Below are 27,633 nucleotides of genomic sequence, written 5' to 3' on the forward strand. Positions count from 1 at the left end.
AGTTGTTGGGCAGAAGATTCACCTAGAATTTCTAGGGGCAGTGCCAGAGACAGTTTGAACGGAGCTGAATTCCTCTGCATCTTTGGTAATGCAAGAACTTCTAGTCAAGTAGAAATCAGTTCATTTAACAAGTGTGAAAAATCCCTATGTGGCCAGGTCCTATGTTCATAATGTGTTCTTGGTGCTGAGAAGTTTAAAACATGAGATCCAGAGACAGCATTGCCCTGTTGAGTTTCTTTGGCTTGAATAAATATCAAACTACACTTAACTAAATGGTAGAAATGACATTCCAAGTCACAATGGAAAGAGAAAATAAAATTTCCCCTCTCTCCCAAACCATTCACGCCATCTTTCCCACTGCCTTTTTAATTTTCCAAAGAGTTACATGCATTGGAGGATTTTCTTCTGGAAAAGGCAAAACTCTCACCCTGTTTTAAAAGAGATTTTAAGTAATGCTCTGGAAAACTGCTTATGCCCATATTTTTTTTAATTTAATTTTATTTTTTTTGTGAGTAGTGTTGTCCAAACAAGGAACATCATAACTCAAGAAATGGAAAGCCACGTGGCTTTTGTGATAAGCAAGACCTCAATTGTAAACACTCTCAGCACAGGAAAAATGCCAAACTGAAAAGGGAAGTGGATATTGAACAGATTCTGCTACCAAGAAATCTGCTTGGAAATAAAATAGATGGTCAGAGATGAGTATTATGAGATCTGAATAAAAACTCAGAGAACAAAATATATATAAGTTCATGGTTGTTTACTGACATTTCCCCTGGATCTGTTCAAGCTCTCTACCCTAAATTGTTATATAGATCTCTCACCTATTTATGCATTAAAACTGCTTTTATAGACCTCTCTGGCTTCTACCCTAGCTATTGGCCAGTAGTTTGCATAAACCTTAAAACTGCCCCCTCCCCAAATCCTTTCTTCAGCCACCTGATGCAAACAAGATCTGGTTCCAGCTTTCCTAAACGAATCCACACTAACACCATTTAGAAAGAAGACAATTCCATGTAAAATCGGCACAGCCGCATAAGCTCCCTGTCGTACAAAGAGCAGACCCAGTAGGAAGACATGAATGAATATGCCAGTGTGGGGGTCTCGGCTTCTCAGCTGCTTGCTGGACCCCAAAGCTCTGTGGAAGAACTTTGTGAAACTTACTTTAATGTTTTTTTAACCAAAGCAAGGTATTTAACTCCTCCTCCCCATCTGAATCCTAATATATCTTTAAGGACCCAAATCACAAGCAGCAGCTTCCCCAAGACGGAAGATGGCCTAAACCTCCAATTCTCCTTCTTATGCTTGAAGTGATCAGTCTCTCCTCTGTACTGGAATATAGTTTTTTTAGTAATTTTTTGACTCAGACCTTGTGAGACCAATATGTGTAAGCTTTTTAGAGGTTGGGCCTATATCTTGGGTATCTTTGTAAAATCCACAGCTTGACTAGCTATACCAACTAATGCTCTTAAAAAAATAGATACATTTTATCAATGAATTTTTAAACTGACATTTTAATGTTCTTTTCCTCCAGCATATACAGGCTTCAACTCACTGTGTTTCTTTTCTCTGGAAAACCAGCCCTTCCCACCCTTCAGATCTGCTTGGACCATTTGCTGTCTCGTAGAAAGTTCAGTGACCATGGTAATGTTCTTATCTGTGATGTCCAATATGGTAGCCACCAGCTACATGTGGCTATTGAGCTCTTGGAATGGGATTAGTGGAACTGAGAGCTGAAATTTAAATTTTATTTTAGTTTAATGAATTTTTATATTTTAAATAGTCACAAGTGGCAAGTGGCTACTATATTGGAGAGCACAGGGCATTGGCTCGGCTGAGAAGCCTTCACTATGAAGGCCCACTGGGGAGAATTCACTGCCATCGACATGAAGCTGGGTGAGCCACTCGCATTGTACTTGATTTTATCACAACATTATCATAACGTACTCGGTCATCTATTTATTTACCTGATTCTCTCACTGGAGTGTAAATTCCTTAAGGTCTGAGTTTTATCTTATTCACAGTTGTGTTTGCAAGAACTGAGTATAAGCTGGCATTTTGAAAGTGTTCAATAAAGATTTTTTTTTGAGTACAAGAATGAGAGGAAAGAACTCCTCACTCGGTGAACTGGAAGAGACATTTCTTTACAATAAATCTAGAAAACAGATCTCTTGGAACAAAGTGAACTGGGAACTAAAAGATGAATGGTGATGATGTGACGAATTATGTCTTGTCTAGGGAACACACGCAGCTCTTTAGCTTATCTCTCCTCACATAAACTCTGTCTCATGCTCAACCGGAATTTAGGAACAACTTGCTTGTAGATCCCCCCGGTCATGAAGCCATGACTCTGTCCAGACTTGCTCTGTAAGAAAATTCCCTGGGGACAAAGTTCACTGCAATGATGATGTGAGATAAGCAAGCTTTTTGCTAGGATCCCATGTTCTCACATACCCCGTGCTGGTCTACACAACAGATGGACTCATTCATCCAACTTGAAAATAATCAGGTTTTCACACCCCGTTATCATGGGTATGGTTGTTCCAAAGGGCTTGTTGGCAAAGGACCTTTATAACCACCTCCATCCAAGGGCCTGGGAGTTTGAACTCCTTTACTAGCGTTTCTTCCAAACCCATTTGCAGAGCATAAGGAAAGCTCTCGTTCCAACTCATAATGATTCTAGGTATTTTGGAAAAACAATAATAAATGCCCAAGTTGGCATGGCACTTCTCATGTCAGTTTAGGGTATATAGTTGAGTTTCAGGGCTAGACATATTCCAAATATTTGAATAATTTAAGTAAATAAGCATAGTAAAAGCCTATTTTAAGCAATGGAATTTCATATATATTTCTTGGTGAGCTTTTGGTCTTCTGTGTAATTTTATCCCTGATATTTTAACATTAAAATATTTAATGGTATAAAACGTTTTTGTGTTCCTGTATTTGTGAACTAACAAGCCATAACACAATAACATGTGTTTGAAATTTGAAAGTACGCTGTGCTGAACTGTGTTTTCTAAAATAAGTCTAACTATTTGAAAAAAAGTTTAAAAGTCATTTTTTACTTTCACGTGTTTCAATTAATTGATAAATTTAAAGCAACAGCTGTGTGACTCCCATGGATTTCTACATCTACATCTCTATAATGGACACAGTAGCTAAATGCATCGGTCAAAACTAACAGTTAAATTCTAGAACTGAATTTTTACCATATCTTTGCTGAAGATCAAAAGTAAATTACTTAATCTCTTAGTTTCAATTTTCTCTCTAATCTCTTAATTTTATTTTTCTCCTTTCTGAGAAGTATGTTTTAAATGTCATGAATTAAATCAGTAATTAATAGTAAAAGAGAAGTATCCTCTGAAGCAGGAAAGAGAAATAAGAGAAGAAATTTCTATGTAGTAAATAATTTCCCATCCTTCATTTAATCTCCAAAATAACAGATGGAGAAATAGACAGCAAATAAGCAACCAGGTCATGTTATTAAGATCTGCAGTCAGGCAGTCTGTTCCTAGTTTCAACCAGTGCTTCATCCTTCTTCTCAAAGAGAGAAGAACAAAGGAAGGAGAAGGAGGAAGAGGAGGAGTAGGAGGAATGAGAAGAACTCTCACCTTACTTTTGATTTCATTTTTTTTTAATCAGTGAAGGCAGTAATTTCTGTAAAAAGACTAGCCTCTATGTGAAAGGTATGGAAATACTCCGTAGATCTTAAAATATTAACTAGACACACAGACTTGGTATTTTCCTTTTACCACACAAGATTTCAAATGTTAAAAACTAACCATGAAATTCCATGACCTATAGTAATTTGAACTACTGCTGAGGTGCAGCTCTGAACTGCATTTGCTACCCATCTCCTGGTGGGGACAGACAGTCTGCCCTCCATCCAAGGTCACAACTGCAATGTGGATTTGTTCTCCACTCCTTGCCCTGGGTGCAGGGAATTGATATGCTACATGCATGGGCCTGGGGACTCATGACAGTACCAGGAAAACCTCTCAGGAATGTCAGGGAGTTATTATTGTTGTTATAAAAGAAAGAAAAGAGAGAGAGGAAGATCCCTATTGCATAATTGACACTGATAATAAATATTTGCTGAGTCATTGCCACGTTTCCTTGGCTCTTCCCCTACTGAAATCCACTCGGCCATGTTGTTTTTAGGTTATAAAAGCAGAGATCCTGCAATGGAAGGGTCACCTCTTCCCTAGAGTTACCAAGAATGGGGTTTCAGAGCTCAATTCACAACAGCTAAGCTATGGAACCAATCTAGGTGCCCTTCAACAGATAAATGGATAAAGAAAATGTGGTATATATATATATACACAATGGAATATTACTCAGTCACGAAGAAGAATGAAATTATGGCATTTGCTGGTAAATGGATGGAACTGGAGACTATCATGCTAGGTGAAATAAAAAGCCAATCCCCTAAATCCAAAGGCCAAATGTTCTCTCTGATATGGGAATGCTAACACACAATTGGGAATGGGGGAGGAAGACGAGAAGTTCATTGGATTAGATAAAGGGAAATGAAGGAAGGGAGGCAGGATGGGAATAGGAAAGACAGAATGAATTGGATGTAACTTTTCTATGTGTATGTATGTGTATGTATATATATATATATATGAATACCCAGCCAGTGAAACTCCACAAGAATGAGATGTTTAACCACAAGAATGGGATCCTAATTATATGGTCCTTGCTTAGCATCTGGATTTGGCCACCTTAAGTGACAGCTGCCATTTTAAGGAAAAAGTTTCACTTTCCCATTCCAGGGCCTTTCTGAGAGAGGCTCACCACTCCCTCAAACCAATCCAACCCTTAACCACCGGCCAACGGACCCACCTGGCTCTGACTCCTGAGCCTCCCCAATAAAAGTCCCGGAACTCAAGCCTGTTCTGCCTCTCTCTCCTATAGAGAGATGGACTTTATTTGTCAGAGTTGACAAATAAACTCTCGTGTGTATCTCTGCCTGGTCTTTGCCTTTCATTTCTCACTTACCCATCTCTTGTTTCTCGCTTTCCCTTCATTTTGGTGCTGAAACCCAGGATCAGGTTCCCTGGTGTGCCAGCTCCCCTCTTGGAAGGTCACTGAGCATCCCTGGGTCTGATCTGGATTCCATCGTGGGACCCGGCCCTCCATTCTGCCAAATGCCCTCTCTGCACCCATCACTGGACATTTCAAGTGAGACCCACGTCTCTGGTCGACCTAAATGACCTATGGGTCCTGGGAAGTGACTGTTGATTGTTCGGCACTCCCAGGGTTACTGTGTGGTCAGGGGTACCCCCAGCCCCAGCTTTCACAGCTACAGCTGATCCCTACTGTTGATCAAGTCTACAGGTGGTCTCTTATGTGGGTCCTGAGTTCTGAAAAAAAAAAACCCACAGGGAATAATGGGGAGTTGTGCCAGGTGAGGCCTCTCAGCCTTGGGTTAATCTCTAAGGGCTTCTGCCCCTTCTGCTGGTTTCTGCCCCTACTATGTAGTCCTAGCTGGGCACCCAAATGCCACTACAGGTTCCTGTCCCAACGCTTACCCAGAGGTGGTGTCAACCCCTGAGCATAACCGTCCTCTCATCTAAGTGATACTAGAGACTGGGGGGTACCCCACCTCTAAACTTACCCCCTACATCTTACCATGGGTGGCTTCCCATCCATTCCTTCCCAGAGTCCCCTAGGCTTCCTCCTGGCTAACCTGGGGTCTCTCTCTTTCTCTCACCCGGCACCTAAACTTATCTGCTTGTACAATCAGGCCTGGCCTCAATATCCTTTAGATAGCGACTCAAAATGGCCACTTAACAGCACTCTAGATCCCAATATTATCAGGGATCTTTTCAACCATCCTGAGCATTCGGGAAAATGGAAAGAGATATCATATGTTCAGGCCTTCTCCTCTCTGCATTCTAAGCCCTCTCTCTGCAACTCTTGCTCTCCTGCACAAGTCCTCTTAGCTCTCCTCTCCCCTACGCCTGCTTCCAAAGGGACACAAGATCCTACCCAGGACTCCTCCTTCCACCCAGCAGATGAGCCCTCACCATACCACAATTCTCTTTCTAATGAATCCCCCGCAGCAACTGTCCCCAGGGCCCCTCTGCCCTTTTCTCCTCCTGCCACATGTTCATGGGCTGCCCCTGCCTAACCTGCATCTCTGTGTCCTCTACACGAGGTGGCTGGGGTAGATGGTGTAATCCAGGTTCATGTGCCTTTTTCTTTGCCAGATCTTTCACGGATAGAAAAGCGGCTTGGGTTCTACACTGCAAATCCCACCATGTATATCAAAGAGTTTCAATATCTGACTTAAGCATATAATTTGACCTTCCACCATGTCCATATAATCTTGTCTTAACCCCCTCCTGATGGAGGAGCGCAGGCAATTTTGGGAGCAAGCTAGAAATTACGCTGATGAGGCACATCAGACCTCCCCTTTCCATCTGATGGGTACTGAAGCAGTCCCGGATGGGGACCCCAATTAGGATTATAATTTGCCTAGAGGAGTAACTAGTAGAAACCAATTCATTACTTGCCTCGTGGCAGGATTTAGAAAGGCAGCTCATAAGACTATAAATTATGAAAGGTTCCAGGAAATCTTCCAAGATAAGAATGAAAATCCTTCAACATTTTTAGACCGCCTGACCAAGGCTTTATTAAAATATATTAATCTGGACCCTGAAGACAACTACTAGTGACTTACTTTTTCCCCAGAGTTCCCCCAATATTAAGGCCAAACTAAGGCACCTCGAGACAGGTCCCTAACTCCCCAAGCTGAGATTCTGAAAGTGGTTTTTAAGGTATGTAACAAGAGAGACGAGAAGGCCCAGAAGCATAAATATCAACCTATCTGTCTGGGCTTAGCATCCCTGGTTCGACTGGCCTGTGGAAGGGTACCTCAGGACCTCCCAGACCCTGTTTTAAATGTGGTCAGACAGGGCACTGGACTCATATATGTCCTAAGCCTTGTAAGCCTCCAGACTTGTCCTAAATGCCATCAGAAGGGACACTGGACAGTTGACTGTCCCTGAGCCTATAGTGGCCCCCAGCCATCTGGCCCTTCTGGTTCCCCTTTCCAACTCTTAGGACTGGCTACAGAGGACTGACGAGGCCCATGTCCCCATCACTTGACCGTTACTGTCACTGATCGGGAATTCAGGATAACTCTGTGTATTTCAGGTAGGACTGTCTCCTTTCTCCTAGACACCAGGGCTACATACTCAATCCTCAATGTGTTCTACCACTTGTTCTATGACCTCTATTGTTGGGGTAGAGGATAAACCCCACCCACCCTTACAAACAAGTGCCTTATTTGCACTTTTGCTCTCTAATTGTTACTCACTCCTTTTTGGTCATTCCCCAGTGCCCTGTTCCCCTTATGGAAAGGGATATCCTCACAAAGTTGGGGGCTACACTTTCCTACGCTTCCATCTAGACTCACCTGCTGTTCCTGTGATCCTCTCCCTTACCTTAGAGCCATCTCCTATTCCATCTGCCAGTGCCTTCCCATTACCCTCTTCTGAGGTGGACCCTGATGTCTGGGATGTCTCAAGTCAATCTATCACCCCACACCACAAACTCATTCACATCTGTCTCAAAGACCCCCTCCATTTTCTGGCCCAATCGCAATATCTGCTCTCCCAACAAAAACTCTTATTATTCGAGTCCTCTTGTGAAAGGGATTCCTTAGACTTACTCATTCTCCTGATACCACCCCCGTCTTGGCAGTAAAAAAGCCTAATGATTCCTACCACTTGATCCAAGACTTCCCTTCCATGAACTCTGCAGTCATCCCAATCCATCCTGTGGTAACCAATCCTTATACCCTTCTCTCCACCCTTCCTTCCCGGACCTCTTACTTCTCCGTACTAGAGCTGAAAGATGGCTTCTTCTCTCTTCCCTTCCATTCAGACTCTCAAAAAGACATTTTCGCTTTTACATGGACAGACTCTGAGTCTTACGACTCCACTCAGCTGACGTGGACAGTTCTCCCCCAGGGGTTCCGAGACAGCCTTCATTTCTTCCGAAAGGCCTTGGCTAAGGACCTAGCATCCACACATCTCACTCAGCCTATGGTGCTACAGTATGTGGATGACCTCCTTCTTTGCAGTCCCTCCTTTGAGGTCAGTCATCAGGACACCAGTAAACTTCTTCTTAACTTCCTTTCTGCCTGTGGCTGTAGGGTTTCTCTATCCAAGGTACAGTTTTCCTAGGCAATGGTAACATACCTAGGCCTCCTCCTGACCCCGACACACAAAGCCATTACCGTTGATAGAAAGGGCCTTATGGTTAATATACCAACACCCTCTACTGAGGAGGAAATTCTCTCCTTTCTAGGTATGGCAGGATTCCTCAGAGCTTGGATTCCTAACTAGTTAACATTAGCTAAACTTCTATATGATGCTGCCTGGGGCCCACTCTTTGAACCCTTATTGCACTTGGTTACAAAGCCCTTCACCAGGCTCCAGCAGGCCCTCCTCCAGGACCCTGCTCTCCACCTCCCTGATCTCACACGCCCTTTTCACCTTTATGTGGCTGAAAAGCAGAGATTGGTTCTAGGGATCATCAGACACATGCTGGGGCCAACCTTTGCCCCTGTGGCTTATCTATCCAAGGGTCTTCTCCCTACTGTTTGGGGATGGGCCTCTTACCTATGAACGTTGGCCATAGCCTCTCTACTTGTTAACAAGTCAAAGAAACTCACCTTTGGGGCCCCACTCACCATCCTGGCTCCCCGTCACTTAAAGGAGCTCCTCAGCTACAAGGGCTTACATTCCCTACCTCCCCGTCACCTGTTATCTCTACAAGTTTTCCTGGTGGAAGATCCCAGTCTTACTTTTCCTACCTGCTCACCTTTAAACCCTGCTACTCTCCCCTCCACTCTCCAGGACTCTTCCACCTCTTCTCTTCTTACCCATTCAGGCATTGAAACTCTGGAGGAGCTTCTTCCGCATCCCTCCCACACACAGGGAGGCCCCTTGCTGCACGCAACATGCACACGGTTCACAGATGGCTCCTCCTTCCTTCAGGAGGGAGTTCTTTGGGCAGTGTAAGCTCTAGTTTCTCTGACCTTGGTGGTGGAAGTGGCTCCCCTCCCCAGTAATATATCCAATCAGCAGGCTGAACTCGTTGCCCTACTCAGAGCCTTCACTGTGGCAAAGGGAGCCTCCCTCAATGTCTACACGGACTCTAAATACACTTTCCACATATTCCTCTCCCATTCTGCTATGTGGAAGGAGTGGGATTCCTTACCACCCAGGGAACTTCAGTTACTAATGCCCCTTTATCTCCGATCTCCTTCAGACCTCAAAGCTTCCCACTGCCATTGGAATCTCACATTGTAAATCCCGTCAGACAGACACCTCCTTGGTGACAACAACAAGGCAGACTCTGAGGTGAGGGCCACCAGCCTCCAACAGCCTACTCCACCTGCAGTCCTCTGCCTTGCTAGTCCCCCAACCGACTCTCCCCGACCTGACACTCAACAGATGCTTCCCTTCCTTCACAACCTCTTTCACTCTAACACCACATCTTTAAAACAATTTCTCACTTCCCACCTTAAGCTCTCTCCAGAAGACCTACCATTCCTTTCTACCCTCTCTGCCTCCTGTTGAAATCTGCCAAAAAACCAATCCCACCTCCAATCTCTGCCCACCTGCCTTCCCTTTACACCAGGCAAGGGGACATCTCCCTTGCTCTGACGGGCAGCTGGATTTCATCCATATGCCCCCTGGTCAAGCGGTACAGATTTCTCTTGGTATTTGTTGACACCTTCTCAGGATGGGTCCAGATGTTTCCTACCACCAATAAATGTGCCCCTCCGGTGGCCAACATCCTTGTTGAACACATTCTTCCCTGACTCAGCCTCCGCTTCCCATGTTTCATGGTCTGTAGCTAAGGCACTCAGCATCTCCTGGCATTTTCATATCCCCTACCATCCCCAGTCCTCTGGCAAGGTGGAACATACCAACTGGGCCTTGAAGAAAATTCTCACTGAACTCTCCCTTGAATTACATTTAGATTGGACTAAACTCCTTCCCTTGGCATGTCTTAGGTCACGAGCTTTCCCAAAGAAGCCACACAAAATCTCCCCTTTTGAGCTTCCCTATGGATGGCCTATCTCCCTGCTCAGCTCACCACCCTCTGATTCTCCACTACCTCTGGCTCCTCATCTTTTCTGGCCCCTTCTTGCATATATGAGGAACATTCTTTGGCGATACATTAATGCTGTTCTGGCAAAGCCTAGTTCTGCCTCTTCCCTTCTCCCACTCTGTCTCCTGGTGACTTGGTATTTTTTTAACCCCACCCCTAAGAGGCCCCCCCTTTCTCTTCTCAACTCTCCACAGAATGAACTGGACCTAATCGGATCATTCTTACCACTCCCTCGGCAGCCCACCTTGGGGGTCCCATATTGGGTTTATAACTCTCATTTAAAAACAGTTTTCTCTGCCCTTTTACACAGTGACACCCACAGGCCCTCTCAAGATGCATTTCTCCAAGACCAGAACCTCCCATCTTCCTTTGGTCTCTGAGGACCATGAGGACACTGCAGAACCTTTTTCATTTTTGCCCTCCTCCCTTATTCTGCACTCACCTCCCAGGGGTACTATTACCGGGAATTACCATTCCAATTTCTAGGAGACTTACAGCAACTTGCTCAAACCTTACTAACCATACAATCCCAGCTGGATTCTTTAGCTGCTGGGGTTCTGCAGAATTGAAGGGACCTTGATCTTTTTACAGCCAAAAAAGGGTGGACTTTGTCTGTACCTACAGGGGGAATGCTATGTTTATGTCCATCTGATACAGTAAAGGACAAGATAAAACAACTCCAACGGGACCTTGAACATGGGAAACAACAGTTCTCCCCTGCTGAAGGATGGCAGCTAAGTCACCCCCTTCTCCAGTGGGCGCCTCCTTTCCTGACCCCTCTCCTTGCCATAGCCTTCTGTTAATGCTTGCCCCCCACATCATTAGAGTGGTTCAAGACCAAATCCAAAAAATCTCTAATCAAACTATAAACTAGCTTTTGCTATAGGAATACCAATCCCTCACCAAAAAATGGGGCATCGGGGTCAGCATTCTACCACCATCATTCCAATGACATCCCTCTAATGAGGGATTCAAACCCTGCCCCTTCTCAGCAGGAAGCAGTTATAGAAGATTGACCTAGTCCCATTCCCTAAGGGGTCCAATAAAAAACCAAAAAGGGCGGAATATAAGGTCTTTGCTTAGCAGTTGGATGGCCATCTCAAGTGACAGCCCCCATTTTAAGGAAAAAGTTTCACTTTCCCACCCAAGGGCATTTCTGAGGAAGGCTCACCACTCCCTCAGACCAACCCAACCTTTAACCACCCACATGAGGACCTACCCAGCTCTGATTTCTGAGCCTCCCCAATAAAAGTCAAGCCTGTTTTGCCTCTCTCTCCTATAGAGAAATGGCCTTTATCCGTCAAAGCTGACAAATTAAACTCTCATGTGTATCTCTGTCTGGTTTCTTTCATTTCTCACCCATCTCTCGTTCTTCGCTTTCCCTTCACTAATTATAATAAGTTATACTCCTTGTGCATGTCATGCATATATAAAAAGAACAAATAAAAAATAATAAAAAAAAAAGAATGAGGTCTCAGAAGCCAGGACTGGGTTTAATCCTTGGTATATCACTTGCTGGCTGAGTTATCTCAGTTATCCTCTGCACCTTAGTTCATCTGTTTGGATAGATGAGGAGAGCTACCAGGGAGATAAGACGTGTAAGTGCACAGTCTAAGTGCTTTCTGTGTAGTTCCTTACTGCACCTTTACCACATGGAAGGCGCACACTAAGATGGTCCACAATCAGCACCCAATGCACGTTTTATACTATATAATTAGTTCCTCTTTCATTCATTTGACAAATAGACATTTTGTGCCAACTATGTGCCATGTATTTAGATCCTTCTCTTTAGGGAGCCAGACACCAGTAAGGAGGCTACAGTCTGGTTAACAGAGGACTTACTCAACTTTAAAGTAATAATTGATATCACCCCATGGACTTAAACCACTGAGATTTCCTGTTTACCTTTCTTGCTTGAGAACGGATTTGGCAACATTTAACCATCCAGGAATGATGATAAAGTTCAGCCATTCTAAATTCATATACTTACATGGTGACTAGTGAAACGAAAATGGTCAGAGGCTGATTTGTCATAAATGGGATAAAAGCAGGATCCATATAATCCTATTTCAGGTCATTATGAATGATATAAACATATGTCTTGATTTATTAGCAATACTTTAGTAAATATTTAAACAAAGAGAGTCCTGGCTAGATAAAAATAGAAAATGTGGAAGAGACACACTCCCTGGAAGTCATAATTTTGCAATAAGTAATTGAATAATTATAAAAATCAGAAAGCTTAAGGAGATTAGGAAAAACATAATAAAACACTGCTCTAAGCAAAAGTGTGATGTAAAACAAACAAAAAAACTTCACAAAACAAACAAACAAAAACACACTATTAAAACACATTTTTATGCATGTACTTTTAGAGCATAAATTTATAATTAATATAATAAAATAGGAAAACTGATTAATTGATAAGAATTTGAACAATGCAGTCGTAGGAGTACAGCCTGCTCTGTCATTAGTTTCCTGGATTCTAGTATTTGCCCCAAGTAAGGAAATTTGCCCTAGCTGCTCAGGAGACTGAGGTGGGAGCATCACTTGAGCCCAGGAGTTTGAGATCAGCTAGGGCAACATAGAAAGATCCAGTAACAATCAATCACTCAATCAATGAAATGAGCTAAAAAGAAGAGGAAAATTTGCTTTGAAGTACAGAGGAAGGGACTGAGATGTAGGTAAATGATAGAACAGTTGCTTGGCACATTACAAGGACCTGGATTTAAACCCTTCCCACACCACTTAAAGCAAAACAAAAAGGAGAGAGAGAGAGAGAGAGAGAGAGAGAGAGAGAGAGAGAGAGAGAGAGAAGGTACAGTATATAGTACACAGACTTAGCAAAGAAAATTCATTGAACAAATACAGAAAATGCTATCCAACATTACCCATGATATCAGTACAAAATGAAAAAAATGGTAAAGATTTTGCTAATAAATAATAATGCTTAATACTTCTGAAAACTGCTATAAGATGGACATCTCATATTTCAGGAAGGAATAAAAGTATAATTTTTAAGAATTTTGAAAGCATGTATAGTCTTTAAAATGTTTATTCCCTTTGGCCTGTCAATCCTTTCAGGGACTCTTCCTAGGAAATAACTAAAGGTGTAAATAGATAATTTCAGATCAGTTTTTTGTTTATTATACTTTTATAATCTAAGGAGTATTTCTAGAGAGAATACTCAAATATCCAGAATTAAAAATAATGTAATAATTAACTCATTATGTGGTATTTATAGGAAAAATTACATAATTATTAAAATGTTTTTAATAGATGTTCAATGATAGGAAAAATACATGTGGTATGAACAAATTTAAATGCAGTATATAAACTTTACTGTGAAAACAATTTTTATATATTGCACATATAAGTGAGGAAAAAATTCTTAAAAATTATTTTAACATATCCTCAAAAGATTGCCACCTTGTACTAATTATAACTGAAACTACACTGGAATCCATAAATGTATGCATATTTTAAAAGTCTTGGATTAATACTGAAGTGTCCAAGTATTTGATACAAGGCCACCTCACCTTCTGAGGGTGCCCAATGGTCTCATGAAGAATTTCTCAGCAGAGCTGCACTTGACCGTGGCTGGCAGGACCCCCCGGGGTTCCAATATAGGGATTTAGGAAATTATAGGAAGGATTTGCACCTGCTCAAACATCTCTCTACCATCCACTTATTATGGATCCTGAAATTCTACCTTGCAAAAATCAATCATATGAGTTAAAATCCTACCTTCTCCTGAAACTTTGAAAACATGAATAGTCATAATGTGGGATGACATCTTAAATCATAGCAACACCTCCATCTAAACTAGTATATTAGACTGTTTGATTCTATCAACATTTTGGGAGGCACCTAGCCTGTTCAGGAGAGTTGCTGATCTGGGGGCGTGGCGCTGGCCTCTGCTCTCAGGGAGTTTGCAGGCAGGTACACAAACAACGAAACTCCATGGGGAAGAGACACAGAGATCAAGTGAAGTCCACCCTGGCTCTGTCTACCCGGGCCGGAGTGTGTGTGTGGGGGGGGAGATGGAAAGACTTCCCAGGGAGAATGCATTTGAGCTGAGTCTTGACAAAAGGAGTGGTGGAGTTTGCAGAGGTCAAAGGAAGTGTAAGCAAAGAGGTGGGAAAGGATGGGAAAGGCAGTCAGACAGAGCAAAAAGCCCTCAGGAAAGTGCTAGGATCCTGGGGAGGAGATGGCTTAGGTGAGTGATCTTGAGAGGCAGAACTGAGTGGAGAAGGGACTGCAAGGAACAGGAACCAGGCTGAAGCTCACGTGTTGTGGAAACACAGGTGCTATGCAGTCCTACACAGAGTGCCCAAAGGGAGAAGGTTGTTCCGGAAAGGGATGCAAGTGAAACTCTTGGCCAACTCTGAAATTCTATCCAAGTGCTCCTTACACCTCAGATCCTGGTCCTGGGTTGAAATCAGGTTACTGACTTGCCTGGTTGCACCTTTAATCTCTGGAACACAAGATCACAGTTGGATGGAAATCTTGTTCTCCTTAAACACACCTTCTTCTCTGGTGACTGCGCATGTAGTTTCAAAGTACAACTACCCAGAGTGTGTGCCTTTATTGTTGGACTTAACTATTCTGAGAATCTAGCCATTCCTCTAATTCATACTAAGGCAAATAAAACAATCATACAATACTCTCCAGCTAGCTTTTCAAACTAACAGGATAGAAAGAGAATTTTGAAAGGATACCAACAGAGAAAAAATATACTCTGTTATTTTTAGACTAGAAGATTGGATTATCCCTTTTGTTTTTTATGAAAATAAAACACCAAACCTTTAAGAAAACTTTGCTTCCTATCTACCCCAATACCAAAGCTTCCAACCCCCTCAAAGCCTGAATTTTCTGACAGATCTTCTGTACTTACCACATAGAAAACCAAGTCAAGGCAGAACCATCATCTCAAAGTGCAAAGCAAACTTTCATTATTAGTTGTGCTGGCAAAAATCTTGGGAAGTGTACGTACATTCCAAGAAAAAGACCAAAATACATCTCTGCAGAACAGAGCTTCCCTGTAACAAGATTTGTTAAATTTCCTTTTCTCCCCCTGGCTTTTCTGACACAAGATGAACTTATTCCCACAGTGTTCCAAAACAGTCAGGGACACACGTGTGCACACACGTACACACATACACGGGGAAGACGCGCTGAAAACGTTGAGAGAGGATGTTCTGAACCAGACCCTGTGCAGTTTCCTTGCCCAGATGCGTCTGACCTCAAGCTTGGGAACATTAAACAAACACAAAAACAAGACCCAGCAATGCGCGTGCTGGGCTGGATGACAGAGGCAGTGAGCAAATATTGGGATTGTATTTCACCTATTACCATGGTGACCCAAACAGGGTGGATACTGGCAGAAAGAGAAAGAAATAAAACTGGGAAGACAATGAGTCCTGGGAGAATGTCTGAGCGTGTGCAAGAGGAGCCAGCTGTGAGGGTGGAGAAGCCAGAGCCCTGAGAAGAGATCTGATCAGACTGAGATCTAGTTCAATAACCTTAGTGCTTGTGTAAGCAGAGGACTTCCTCGGCACTCCACATCCAGGACAGCACAGAGCTGTGGGAGCCTGAAGAAAAAGTAGTGACGTGATGTGGAGCTATTATGTTGGTCAATGTTGGGCAAAAATCAAGGTAATTTTCATGCAACGCCAAGAAATGAAACACTGACTGGCAAATGGGAACAGCTTTGTGTTTGGCTGTCATGACCACCAAGCCCCAGGATCAACCAGAGAATTGAGCCCATTCCCTGGGGTAACCTGATGGTTCCCTTCGATTCCCAGTTGACATGTAAGGGACAAGCTGTCTGACCCTCTGTCTCCACCAAGTACTTTGCTCCACAAATTCTAATCAAATTCTGCAGAATTTGCTTCAGGGACAGTCCTCTTAGAAAGCACACTCAGGGTGGTCAGCAGAAGGCTCTCCCTGTCCACTCCTGACTAGCACTCGGAGAGGGAAGTTCAATGAACTTGACAATCAGGAATCTCAGTTCCAATTCCCTTCTACTAACAGCTTGTGATCTTAGACGAGTTCAGGTCTTTGTTTCTCAAAGAAAAGGATTTTGCTAAAATAATCTCCAAAACCCTTCTCTGCTTTGAAATTTGGTGATTGATAGACCGTTGATAATTGATAAATTCTTGTTTCTAAGACAAATATAAGCAAATGGATCATCTCACATGTTTGGGTTCTGACTGGCATGGAATATAATTTCTTATAGGAACATAGTCTGTTCTGGGGGACAGAAATAAATAGTTGCTAGCACCCATCAGTGATTTCATAATCTGATTATTTATGTTTTATTAAAGAAGTGACAAATATATTCCCACATGAATTTTTTTTTTTATAGATAAATTGGGGAAACTGGCAATGGCAGACGAGAGGTCACACTTTTAGCCAACAGAATGGAGCTAGGGCTTCTATTAGTTCTCAAAGTGTAGCTTTTCTTCTTTAGTGACAAGAGCTAAACTCAGATTTAGCACTTGGCCATTCAGGAATATGGAGAGGACTTCTCTTCAGGTTTTACTCAATGAGGCTTACAGAATTTAATAGGCACAAACTGAAAAGTGGCCTATCTTACTTGATACCACTAAGCTTTACAAAGGTCTGCTTTTATTCAGAATTAGCTGACATAGGGACACCAGGGATGACCTGATATAGTGGAAACAGGACAAAAATCAAAGGACACCAGAGCTCAGGGCCCAGTGATGGTGATATACTATTGTGTGATCCTGGAAAAGACACTTAAATTTTCTGAGCCTATAAAATGAGGATTAGTAATATTTTCCTTCTGACCCTCCAGGGTTGCTATGAGGCTCCAATGAGACAGTGTATATGGGAATTTACAAAGCCCTTTACTAACATAAATTCATAGGATGATCATCCCTGCTACTTAATCAAAACATGATTAAGGACCGGGACCAAAGGTCCAATGCCTGGGTTCACATACCAGCACCAAATTTCACTAGCTATGTGCGTTTCCAGAAATCACCCAACACCTCAGCGTATCCTTTGGAAAGTGAGAGGAACAGTATCTCCCTTATCAGACTATTGTCAGGACTAAATGAGAACACATGGCCAACATGCTTCATATGGTTCTAGCCACATGCATAAGTGCTTACTTAATGTCAGCAATTACTGTTTTCTACCTTAAGAAGGCAAATCGCATATTATTAAGTGAAAGCACAGGTCGTTGTTGTTTTCATCACGGATCTTACATAAATCCTACTGGTCTACCTGTCAAACAATGGTTTTCAAGCTGTGAAGCAGGATGATTCTGAAAAAAAAAAAAAAAAACTAGTGGTCATTTTAGTTCAGACCATCATTGTGTTCTGATTGCTAGCTGCAGGACACAGGTCCTCCAGCCTGATTCAAAAGTTAATGAGCACTTCCTTAAAGCCAACAACCCTTCCTGCCTGGCTGCAGAGCTCCAAGCAGACAGCCTGCTCATTCAGAGCTCTCTATTCCTAAACTTAGGAAATGAAGCTGGGGAAGATTAAGGCAAATAGGCAAATCAAAGAACTGCATTTCTCAAGAGTGCCCGAGAGATGTTACCTGGAGACTGTCTCTTCAGGTGCATAGACTTTCCAGGCAGTTCCATATGGAGTCAGGCTTCTCTGTGATTTATCTGCTGGACAGTGGGTGGCCAAGGGGCACTCATAGGCAAACAGTCATCCGGCCCGATAATTAGGGAGGGAAAAGGCAAACACAAACACACCCAGGTTGACATTCAAAACAAAGTGGATATTTAACCACGGATGGCTCATTATACTGCCATAGTTCTTGTCTGCCAGTGTGTGGGGAGGAAACCAGGAGCCAACAGCAGCACTGTTAGTGATTTATCAGTAGAGCTGACCGAAAAGGCACAGTCCTTGGGTAGAAATGGGAAGGCTGGAGCTTGTTGGCTAGCTTTGTTCTTAAATGATGGAGGGATCCCTCTTAGTCTTTAGTGGGCCTTGGGGTCCTCCCCTATGAAAAGAGGGGTTCAGACAAGGCCTTTTCTAATTACCCTCCATTTCTGAAAGGCCTTGACTAGACAGTCTTTTTTTTTTTCATTCATTCATTAATGCATATACTTAGGTATTTATTCAATTAACCATAAACTCAACTATAGACAAGGTATTGACAATCAATAACCAAAATAAAGCATGGACAGACCATCACAATGGAAGAAACAGCTCGAGGTGTTGACAACCTCTCTCAATTCATATGAGGGCAGCGAGAGTAGAACTTCTATTTTCTAAGGAACACTCATACTGCTTTCTCTTAAGGGAAAAAAAAATAGGATGGCTGCTGTTTGCCAATCTCTTTCAAAGAAATCAAATGTAGTCAGCTCCTCTTTATAGGCTGCTTACTTGGCTTGGAATTTATCTGGTTTTATCCTTTCCTTCTCATCCCCACCTTTGTCCCTGCCCACTCCATCCCACCCTTTCTCCTTAGTGAGGTTTGGTTACCTCCCATTATTTCAACTGGATTTGATTGAATTCAGACCTCATGCATGGGACCTTTCACAGTTCAAGGAACCTAGATGTTGAAGGAAAGCAACTGAGAGAGACGGACATGGAGAATGAGAATAGACAAGACAAAAATGTGTTAGGGTGAAGAAGCAGTGGAGCTGGGTTAGCTTGTGTCTACAGAGCACTGGTTAAACCAGGGAGAAGCTCCACACCACCAACCACTCTGCATCTTCTCCAGGTGATCCGGAGATTTAATCTGAAAGTTACTGACAGCTTAATATTGTGATATTTTTAATCCAAAGAATCAATGTCATGATCAAAGAGCTTTGACCACGAGGAGATCGGCCTGTGCCAAGTGATGTTTCATTTAGCCAGTTTCTAAACCTCCCAGAGCCTCAGTAGTCTCAGCTATAAAGTGGGGACGATGCTTTTGTCATGCTGCTATGGAGGACAAAATTAGGTCACAGCCAAAAATACCTTCTTCCTCATATCAATACTCTCTAGCCTTTACCAACCCCTTCCAAACTGAAGCTAAGATGTGGATAGGGCCTCCAAAGCCCCCAGAGAACAGCCATTTATATGCCATCACTTCTTCTGATCAGTTTCTAGAATAGTGGTCACCTCATTCTTAGTGAGACAGGTATATAGATGAATCCCCCAACCCCTTACTGCCTATTTGGCTACTAAACTTATTATCAATTTCTTTAAAACAAGTTTCTTTCAATTTATTAAATAAAAGTGAGATAAAATTGGCTCAATTCCCCCCAAAAGAAATGAACACACATCTGCGTGACTCTGGATGCCATAGTCCCTTCACTCCAGAGCCTCCTGAACACTGCAGAGACTGGAAACCTGTCCCACTGCGATTCACACTTCCCCCACCCTCCAACTTCTCCTCCCTCCCCTTTCCCATTTCTCTCTGCGTATGCCCTTTCTTCCCTCCCTTTTCCCTTTGAATGTTAAAAAGTCCACGAGGTATCCAGTGTATTTCTTCCTAGCCGACCCCATTTCCACCTAAACACCCAGAACCCAAGAATCTGGAAAGAAGAACCGATTGGGGGTAGTCAGAAAGATGGAAATCTCTCAGGGCTTTGAGTCTTCTCTGCCCAAGGAAACCTAGTATGCGCAGATGCACTTGTATAATTGTGAAGCCATATGCCCACTGGCCTAATTCTGCAGAAAAGGAACAAGCCATAAAACTAAAACATAATCAGTCAGAATGATGATAACAGTCGATGGGACAGATCATTGATACTAATGTACATTAGATCCAAAGATCGGCACGTGTGCTTCCTGATTTAGGATGCCCCAGACTGACACACTTGAGAGGTTGTTAAGAATACCCGTTTTGCTCTCTCCTGCAACAGAAATGATTAAGGTTCTGCAAGGAAAACAGACGCATTCCGATGGGAAAGCCCCTAGTCAGATGGCCTCTAACAAAGTTGTGCTTTGAAAGCGAAACCTGTCTTAAGCTTTTGTCCACCTCCCAGACCTCCACGTTTCACCAGAGATTCGGGGTGATGTCTTTTGTCTGGGGCAATGGGGAGTTTGCAATGAACCCTCTGACACTGTCCCCAGGAGAGAAAGCCTGCAGTGGCACTGTGTGGGCAACACCTCCCTTTAGCTCTCTGGTTACTTGTGTGCTCTGAGAACACACCCTGCCGAGTGCATTCATCACAATAGCCCATGTGTGACCTAAGGAAAAGTCCTTGAAAACAGTGAAACAAGACTCTCAGTTGAAATCTGGAATCCATTCCAGTCTTACACAGGAAGAAAATTAGGCATAGAAAAACAAAGCCCATCGTTCAGAGAAACCTGGAGAGGCTCTGGCTGACATTAAAATCGTGGAAGTTTTTTTTTTTTTTTTTCCCTCCCTCACTACTTTGGATTTCATAAAACATTTTCATCTGATCAGCCCCAAAGCTGCTAGAAAATACCATGTGGTTAGCTGATGGCAATGACCGGTTTCTCCAGTGAATAAAACAGGCAGAATAAGATCAGAAATGCTGAATGACATATTATAATTCACTTACTTAACGCTTTTGCACACAACTAAGTAAATGCTATTCTTCCGAACATAAGTGGGCAATACTACCATTTCCCCCCTTTGGATTAATGTATTGGCAATAACAGGGGGAGTAGGGGTAGGAGTTGGAAGCAGAAAGAATAGCTGTGCTCCCTGGGCCCCATCTCCATGGTCGAATTCATTAGCCCCGACCTCATGGGCCTGGAAATATTTATTCACTTAGAACATGAATCAGCAGAGTGGTGTGCTTGCTCAGTGAATCCAACTCAGCAAAGGTTTGTGGGCTAACACTATTTTTATAAGTACAGACCAATTCCCTTTTGTTTCCAGCAACATTATTCACCATTAATTTGCCCTAGTATATGATTTCTTGCATGCATGTAAATAATTCTCAATATGTACTACTTTGGGGGGCATATTTCTTCTTTGCTAACAATTGGAGAGGCAGGGTGGTGGTCAAGTGGTGGTATAAAATCCAGTGAAAAATCAATTAGCAGAGAAATCTGTTTGGAATTGGAACTTAGAATCCATCTAAAGTTTGTCTAGAAAATCCCTCAAAAGGAAGACAGACTCTGAAGGAATAAGAAGATTCCAGAACCATCCAGATGGGGGCATACTATCTCAGACCCAGAACCATAACACTATTCATTTGCAAATGAAGAAATTAATTTTGTTTTTTTCTTAAGTACCTTCACAGTTCATTTTTTTTTATTTTCCTTAAAAAAAAAAAAGAAGGTAAATGGCATTACTTTGGTCTCCAAAACAGATGCCAGTTTGAACTTTATTCTGCCAGCAAGTATTTGGTTTGGCTCTGAAAGGGTTTGAGTTGAAAAAATATTTGCCGAATCCAAAAAGATTTAACGAGCTTTGCTGCAAGGCTGGTGCCATTTGGCACGTCACGGGGGCTGTGGCACAGTAAAGAGAGCTCTCTTGACCACAGATTTTATTTGCCCAAAGTAGCCAACACTGGGAGTTCAGTTGATTTCTCAGGTCAAGAAGCTGCACATCAGATGAGTGAAGTTTCTAAGCGAAAGTGACCAAAACGGGCTTCAAAAAAAAAAAAAAAAACAACTTGCTGACATTGAAAAGGAAGTCCCTGGGGCTGGCTCCACCCCGTGTGGGAGGTGATGGCTAGCTTTCAGAGCTGTCCATAACCTCCTCACACCAACCAACATGCACAGTCTCCAGTGCAGTCAGTAGACCAGATAAACCTCAAAGTTCTAGCAAATGCCTTCCTTATACAACATCAGACACTAAAAAATCTGCTGGGCTGTATTTTACTTGACTAATTTTGGTGTTAGAATTTAACTAAGCAAATCCTGAATGACCTACTTTAAATAACTTCTCTAAATAGTACCAGCAAGTTTACTTTGTATTGCAGAGAGAGAGAGAGGCATGGCTTTATCAATCTTTAGTGTAATATAGATGCATAAATCTATCACTGAGATTGGAAAGAATGACCTCAGCGCACACAAATATCACGTTAAAAGTCACTGAACCTTGTCACCTGAAGTCACGCTTTTTAGTACAGGTTGCAAGGAAATGAAGCCTCTCATCCTTTTAAATCAATACCACATCTGACAACGATAACAAAAAACCACAAAGCATTTCCATAACAGTGTGTACTTAAGAATTAAAGGTCTGTGTTAATGACATTGGGACAAGAAAAGTTCACTGAAGCTGTAATTACCTTGAAGAAGGACTTAGAACTTTGGATTATTTCACATAATGAGTAAATCCCATCCCAACTTCTATGGATCTCCCAAAACCTCAATTGTCCCTTTCATTAACACCAGCGCCAATCTAACACTTGGGACATGCTTATCTGATGCCAAGGGTCTGTAACAAATATCTTCAAAGGGAGCCAATCTCTGAACTCTGCCTTTCCAGAGAAAGAGCAATACAGGGGGCGGGGGAAGGAAGACTTCTACCTGGCTTAACTGACATTTGGGTGTCAGAGTAGAAATCAGAAGAAAAATTCAGGAAGTAATAAAAGGATGATTATAGCAGTTATTTACCATTTTGGCTTCTGAATGCATTGGCTGGACTTGGGGAGAAGCACAGGGGTTACTGAGATTTGGACCTTGCATCCCCATGATGCTGGAGTTCACTGACATTTGTCTCTCCATCTAAGAGAAAGGAAAGCAACAGAATTAGAAGTCTGAGGAAGACAGTCAAGGCATAGACAATGATGCCACTTCCCTTTCAAGCAGATCCTTTAGCATTTCTTTGAAGAAGCCTCAGAAACCCACAGGCTTGGTACATGGTGAACAATGCACTCCTGAGCCTTGAGCTGAACTAGCACATCAAGGAACCACCCAAAGCTGTGACATCTAGGAAGATTCCCCATGCAAAGAGAACTGTGATATCATGAAAGATGATTTCCAAACAAAATCACTGAATATTTCCACTTTTGCACCCATTCCAAGTACCACTAATTATGCTAATTTTTATGGCTGTAAGAAATAATATATGCATAGAAAAATGCTAAAAGAATATATAATATACCAAGTGGTATCTCAGGATATCTGGATATCTTTGATATATTCCCCTATAAATTTTACATAGTAAACATGATTCTTTGGGGGAATAAAAAAAAATAAACAATCTTAAAAGCCACATTTCCCAACATGCTAGGTCTTCCTGTTGCTCCATTCCATAAATGCAGTTGAAATGAGGCAGCAGGAGTGTTTAAGCCACTGCCTGCGTGTATCTTTTCCTTCTTAACTTGGTCAAGGCCTCACTGAAGAACTGAGCCTTAGGTGGCTGCAGGGTTTGGATTACACATGAACGACTGCTCCCGCAGTATCCTCCTGTGGCCTTCTGTCCCTCCAGGATTAACATCAACCAAATACCTGAGCTGGGTTATGTTATTTTTGTCTTCAGGGTATGCCTATTAAGAAGTAAATGCAAGGTAAGTGTCCCTTATCCAATGTGCCTGGGACCAGAAGTGCTTCAGATTTAGGATATATTCAGATTTTTCAAATATTTGCATAGGATAATGAGATATTCTAGGATAGGACCCAAGTCCAAACATGAAACTCATTTATGTTTCATATACCCCATATATGCACAGGCTGAAGGTAATTGTATACAGTATGTTGAACACTCCCACATTTGACTACCACCATCACAGGGGGGCAGATGTGGGATTTTTCAATTGTGGCATTATGTTGGCACAACCAAGTTTTGGATTTTGAATTTTCAGATTAGGGATTGCTCAACTTCTACAGCAAAATTTATATTTGAGTCAAGGAAGAACTGATTAATAATATTTTCTGATTGGTAGAAAAATGAACACTTCACAGAATAAGCTAAAGCAAGTACATTTATTATTAATATCACCCAGAAAATAACTAGACTTTCTTCAGCGGGAAAACCAATTCTTCAAAATAATCACCAAAGGGTGGACATAAAAACAATGGCTGAAAATTTGGGGAGCCATGTATTCACTCTAAGTTAACCTGGGAAGTGTTAGAAAATATGGGTGTTTCTAATCAGTGGAGGTTCAAAGGATGGAGCATGGAAATCCCACCAATTAGAGGGAAGCTTGAGTGTGATCACTGAACTAAATGACTATGCTTAGTCAAGGGGCCTTCTCTTGCAGAGATTCTGCCACTATGATTCCTTATGTCTACTCCAGGGGTTGGGTACAATTATGACATTAGTCTTTGAATTAGTAAAAGTGTTAGCGAAAAGCTCTCTCCTGACTGACAGGTGGGTGCTTAGCCTGATTTTAGCCAATAAGCTAATCAGTTATCCTGCAAGGTGTGGATACAGGAAACTTTCAAGAGGAGCTAGTAAAAGCAAATTTCCCATGTATTCCCGAGTATTTCAGTAAAACTTTTTGAGCCTTATCAATTCAGTAAAAATAAGACATTCACTCCCATGTATCTCCTAAATCTCTGGGCAGCCTAAAAGTCTAATCTTTCAATCATTTTTTAAAAAAATTGTAAAATACACTTAAGATAAAATGTACCAATTTAACCAGTGGTAAGTGCCATGAAGTTCATCAAGTTCAATGCCATTAGGTATATTCATGTACTCTAGTGGGTAAGTCATAAAGAAGTCAAGAGTTTAATTGCCTCCCAAAATGTCTTGCTACATTAATACAAATTCTATCAGTATGTATAACCATAATGCACCAATTTAAAAAAGTGGGAAAAATGCATACTACTTATAATCCTCACTCTCAGAGGCTGGAAGTGGGAGAGTCAGAATAGCATTTGACCCCTTCTTCCTCTTTGAGAGGGAAACCCAAGTCCAAATGAGCTTTTTCTCTTCGATTTTCCAAAGAAGGATCTTTTATAAGTACAGATGTTTGTCCAGTGTCTTCTAAACTACCAGCTGTACCAAGAGCGGAGAGCAGTCTGCTTGTGGCTTCTGAATCCAGAGTCAGCAAGCCTTCCATTTTGGGGAAAAGTTTTCATCTGTGACTATTTCTACCCCATGACTCATCATATACTGGTTTCAAACTGGCTTCATTTTTCTATCTATTAAAAAATATTGCATTTTCCATCTTACTGACGATTGTCACATAGACATACAGTGTGGGCAAAGAGCCTCCTCAAAGTAAGGACAAGGCCCCATCTGCACTGTGAGCTCAACTTTAAAAAGTTGCCTGGAATTAAGAGGCCAGGAGATGGATCAAGTTTGTTCAATATGGGTAATATTCAGCACTGCTGGTAAACATCCAGGCAGGGACTCAGGGGTGCTGCTCAGTGGTATAGTGCTTGCTTAGCATGTGCAAGGCCCTGGGTTCAATCCCCAGCACCACAATAACTCCCAAATAAAGAATTTTCCCCTCTTCACACACTGGAAAATAAAAGCTGGACTGTATATATATATGTCACTGAGCTTTTGTAAAAATAAAAGTAAAGTTCATGTTCCCAAATTATTAATGCATTTGACTTTCAAGACAAGAAATTACACCCTGTAAAGTCCTTGAAGGAAAAACCTGCCCTGGTCTTCTTAATCTCCATCATCTAGCACTGTGCTTGCATACAAAAGGTGCTCAACAGAAGTTTGTGGAATGAATAAATGATGACATCATTTTCTTTCTGACCTATGTTTTGTGAAATGTGCATCCTGGCAGCATTACAAATCAGGTATGAATCTCACCTTCACCTAAAGACACAGTCTGAAGATTTAAGCCCAGGGAATTGTGGTTTCCCAGAGCGGGATCTTGAGGGAAAGAAACTACCCTTCAACCGTGTTTGGAATGTCCAAGTTATAGCAGAGGAGCCGGGGACAGGACACTAAGGAAGAAAAGTCTGGATTTCTAGGGCCTGGAACTCTTAGGATCTACTTCTGAAAGACATTGTGTTGTTTTCCATTAGTAACATTTGCTTCACTCAAGACCAGGGCTTCTCAAGCTCAGCACTGACATTTTAGATCAAGGAACTCTGTGTTGTGGGGACTATCTTGTGTATTATAGGATGCTTAGCAGCGTCTGTGGCCTCTACCCACTAGATATCAGTTTCCCCATGCCAGTCCAGTGCTGACAACTAACAGCATATCCGGTTTTTGCCAAATACCCCCTGGGGGACAGAACCACCCCCAGCAGAGAATCACTGCTCTGGACTGACACCTACTGTCATGGCAGCTCTACATACGTCATGCACAAGGTTTAAGAACTCCCGTGGGAATGGCTTCCCTTCCGTTTAGTCTATACTGGCTCTTGACCATGAACCTGAATCTTTGCTTCTATCCTGAAGTATGAACAAGAGGTCAAGCTGTATGATGGGATCATGTGGAAACTGGTGCCAGGTGCCTTTTCTCAGGGCCCTTTCAGCCCAAGTGTCCTAACTTTCTCCCTAGGAATGGTCCACAGCTTAGCCAAACTGAGGTGGGGGAAAGTTGTCTGTAGTAGTATTTTTCTGAGTAAGGCACAGAGAATACTAATTCTGGACAAGAGGAAGACAACTTGTGATGGAAACTTCGGTACAATTGGTTAAGTTGAATAAAATCTGGGATAACTGCACGGAGGTGCTGTTCTCCACCATCTAAAAAAAGTTTAAGGAGAGCATTGCAGGTGAAGTCAATTGGCATGACCTGTCCACCCTCTAGCTCAAGTTCACAGTGGCTGCTTCTAGCCTGGACAACCAGGCATCTGTGGAGGGCAGGCCAATTGCTCTCAACACAGTCCACAAACGCTTCTGTATCCCCCAGCATCCCCCTAGAGAAAGGAGCACACACAGTCCTTCACCAGAGCCGGTCTGACCTCTCAAGTGAGCTGAGATGTACATTCCATTTTCTACACTCCTAAACCACGTGACATTAGACAACTCCCTTCAAAACTTCTTATTCGGCTTATCATCTATGGGAAGATTATATCAGTGATTATAGATACCATATCCCCACAGGATTGCTGTGAGGATAAAATGATCGAACAACATGGAGAATTCCTTCAAATGCTTTGCAAAATACTGCTCATCAGTTGTGGGAGGGTTTGGATTGAATGTAGGGCTTTAGGGAACTCCTGCAGCCCTGTAAATAACATCACCAGTTATATTCACCAACACACAATCTAGGGAAGAAGGAAAGAGAGGAGGTGGAAGGACAGAAAAACTGCTTTGCATTAGTCTGAATCATTCTGGTATGATTATCTATTGCTTTCAGAAGGGATTATATGATGACTATGAGTAGAGACTCAGGAGTCAGACTACCTGAATTTAAATCCCAATTCTATCACCTATTAGCTATGTGACGTCAGCCAAGAGACTCAGTCTCTCTGCCTCTGTTTCTTCATCTGTAAGATCAGTATAATAACAGTACCTACCTCATGGGTTTGCTGTGAAAGTGAAGGGAGGAAATGTACATATCACTTAGTAGGTGAAAGAATGGGCTTTGGAGACAGAATCCCTGGGTTCAAGACTCCACAGCTCTGCTTTTCAGCTGAGCAAGTGACTTGCCTGACTTTGCTCCTTCAGAAGATGGGGACAGTAAAAGACTCATCTCAGAATGTTGTTCCTTGTGTTAACAAAGTACTTG

General features: G+C 42.3%; 1 protein-coding gene across 3 annotated transcripts in view; it reads right to left on the minus strand.

Annotated features, from left to right (window-relative positions):
- Window positions 1-27,633, minus strand: part of Creb5 (cAMP responsive element binding protein 5) — a 403,168-nt gene that overhangs the window by 79,318 nt on the left and 296,217 nt on the right. For all 3 annotated transcript variants that reach the window (XM_078039920.1, XM_005319150.3, XM_078039921.1), the window contains one exon: window positions 22,659-22,769. In XM_078039920.1, the coding sequence (XP_077896046.1) occupies window positions 22,659-22,769 (111 nt within the window). The remainder of the gene's footprint in view (window positions 1-22,658; window positions 22,770-27,633) is intronic.

This window comes from Ictidomys tridecemlineatus, chromosome 2, assembly GCF_052094955.1.
Source record: "Ictidomys tridecemlineatus isolate mIctTri1 chromosome 2, mIctTri1.hap1, whole genome shotgun sequence".
NCBI classification, from domain to species: domain Eukaryota; kingdom Metazoa; phylum Chordata; class Mammalia; order Rodentia; family Sciuridae; genus Ictidomys; species Ictidomys tridecemlineatus.